Genomic DNA, 2,803 nt, shown 5'->3' on the forward strand with positions numbered 1-2,803 from the left:
ATTTGCTCTGCAAGTCAGTCTGGCCAACATTCAAGCCAATTTCCAATTTTTCCAAAAGACAAAAATCCCAACGTTGAGGCGGGCTTTACACGATAACGATAGCACAGCAACAGCCAGCAGCTTTTTGTTAACATTCAACATGATGCCCAACGAAGCGCAGCAACCCGTTGATGTCGCGGTTGCTGCTACGTCACCTGGATCGTTGGTCTGATTTGTTGAAGGACTGTCCAAATGCATCCAGAAGCATTTGACCGGCGCCCGTTGGTGATGTCCCCTTTGGAAACGGGCTGTGAATGACGCTTTCCCAGACCCACTTTCAGTTACAACTGAGAAGGGTCTGGTGTCAACCGAGCTTCTGCACACCATAAATTAGTTGAGACTGACTGAAAAACGTTTGACAGTGCAGTATGTATAAAAAAGATTTTTTTTAAAGTTAGTCTACAAGAAAACCAGGAATCTGCGGTGTAGTATAATCTGACTTTGTGAGTCTGGGTTCTGCTTTGTCCTGCTCAGCAACAAAAGCATCAACAGAGTATGGGATGCTCTTGCGTGCTCGCTGTCAGGTAATGGCTAGAAATAGCCATCTGCAAAATGCTGTTAAGCATTATTTTATCCACAGCAATAGAGTATAACTCTCCTAATGCATCCACATTGAACATTTATCTTTTACTGGATTAAGTAAAATCCACAGAACGTCTGGACCAAATAATTCAGCAATGTCAGTAAATGGGTCAAAGCAATTAAAGTATAATATTTTGTGTTTTATTTCCCAGTGCTGTGGCGTTGTTTCAGCACCATAGTGATTTTCCTCTATTTGTTTGACGAGCAGACCAGCCTGCTTGTCCTCATACCTGCCGGCGTCGGCTCTATTATTGAAGTAAGTAAACACACACATAAAAATACACACCTGCATACATTCAGAACTGAATATAAACATGTACAACACTTCTATTGATAAGTGGAGTAAATAAGAATACATTATTCTTGTTCATAAATGCATGGTATTATGTTGTGTTTTGAGAATGTTTTCCATTGTTTCAGGTATGGAAGGTGAAGAAGGCCTTAAAGATTCAGGTTTTCTGGAAAGGAGGCAAACCAACATTCCTGGTGTGTGTGTGTGTGTGTGTGTGTGTGCGTGTGCGTGTGCGTGTGCGTGTGCGTGTGTGTGTGTGTGTGTGTGTGGGTGTGTGTGTGTAACTGGTTAACTTTTTTCTATAATCTGCCATTTATTTTAACATTTATTTCCTCTTTGTCTGCTGCTGTAGTACAGCTCTCTAAACAACTTTGGGTTGAAGCTGAAAGCACAGATTAAACGCTGGAGCTACGGCAACATTTTGCAACCATAATAAATGGTAGCTTTGATGCAGAAGTGTATGATTGGCCTTGGTATAAAAAAAAATACTAAAATATATATATATATATATATATATATATATATATATATATATATATATATAGTATAAAAAATACTACCACAGGCAGTTCTGATTAACACAGATTTTTAAATGTATCTTTGGCCATTGTCCCATATTTCAGATCCTGTCACCTCACAGCTGTTTTAGATTTTCTTTAAAATGTGTTAGTACATGTGCTAACTGTAAATTTGTGTGTTTCTCTTTTCTGTGGAACAGTATGGGAAATCAGATGAATCGGAGAGGAGAACAGAAGAGTATGATACTCTGGTAAGACACTATAGGCTCTCACTCACACGTGCATTGACTATACAATATAATAAACCACACTGCACTTATGTTACTGGACAGTATAGATAGAGATGTAACTTGATGGATACTACCTTGTGTTTCTCTGTAGGCCATGAAGTACCTCTCATACCTCCTTTACCCGTTATGTATTGGAGGGGCCGTGTATGCTCTAATCTTCCTACGATATAAGAGGTAGGGATCTGTCTGTTCATAATATGCACAATTTTTACAACAATTTTAGTGTCAACAGTTAACATGATTACCTCCCTTTGTTTATCTGTCCCTGTTTTAGTTGGTACTCATGGCTGATCAATAGTTTGGTAAATGGTAAGATTTTTCAAACTCTGAACACAGGATGAAACACCTTCAAGATTATTACCTCATTGTGTCATAGATTTCCATTATTTAATTGAATAGAAAAGGCCTTTCAACATGTTCTTGATGGTTCCAGGTGTATATGCCTTTGGCTTCCTCTTCATGCTTCCTCAACTGTTTGTCAACTATAAGGTCAGTTCATCAAGGTCAATGTGTGTGTGAGAGAGAGAGTGTGGTCTTAGATTTCATAACATTTAAACTGTGGTAATGAACAATACATTTATTATAAAAACTCAAAATGGGTGTCACATCTCTGCTCCAAGAGAAAAACTGCTACATGTTAAAAAAATAAAAATAAAAATAAAAATGGTTCCACAGCGCAACCAGAGGTATAAAACACCTTTAACTGCTCCAGATCTTTTGGGAACTGTGCTTCTTAAAACAGGAAATGGTTCAAATATTGCCTGAACGTTTCCACCACAGCATTGCATGTAATTTGATTTACTGTTTTTGTCTTTTAAACATCCCATTGACTTATTATACTTAATTTAACAGCTGAAATCTGTGGCCCACCTGCCCTGGAAAGCCTTTACGTACAAGGTGAGAACACAACAGAAGTTAGTTATTCTGTTAGTATTGATTGACGTGTTTTAATAAATCAATAGTCTGGATTTACACTACTGGTCAAAACGTTTGGGGTCACTTATAAAATTTCCATTACACTCAATTATAGACAGAATAACAGCTGAGATCAGTTGCATTTTTTTTTTTTTTTTTAAACCAGG

The 2,803-nt window shown here is 37.7% G+C and overlaps 1 protein-coding gene across 1 annotated transcript in view; it reads left to right on the plus strand.

The window, feature by feature from the left end:
* clptm1l (CLPTM1 like) overlaps positions 1-2,803 on the plus strand; it is a 10,988-nt gene that overhangs the window by 5,380 nt on the left and 2,805 nt on the right. The window contains exons 10-16 of the mRNA XM_032535629.1: positions 774-877; positions 1,042-1,107; positions 1,632-1,682; positions 1,813-1,895; positions 1,996-2,030; positions 2,155-2,210; positions 2,574-2,618. Coding sequence (XP_032391520.1) covers positions 774-877; positions 1,042-1,107; positions 1,632-1,682; positions 1,813-1,895; positions 1,996-2,030; positions 2,155-2,210; positions 2,574-2,618 — 440 coding nt within the window. The remainder of the gene's footprint in view (positions 1-773; positions 878-1,041; positions 1,108-1,631; positions 1,683-1,812; positions 1,896-1,995; positions 2,031-2,154; positions 2,211-2,573; positions 2,619-2,803) is intronic.

Source organism: Etheostoma spectabile, chromosome 14 (assembly GCF_008692095.1).
Source record: "Etheostoma spectabile isolate EspeVRDwgs_2016 chromosome 14, UIUC_Espe_1.0, whole genome shotgun sequence".
NCBI classification, from domain to species: domain Eukaryota; kingdom Metazoa; phylum Chordata; class Actinopteri; order Perciformes; family Percidae; genus Etheostoma; species Etheostoma spectabile.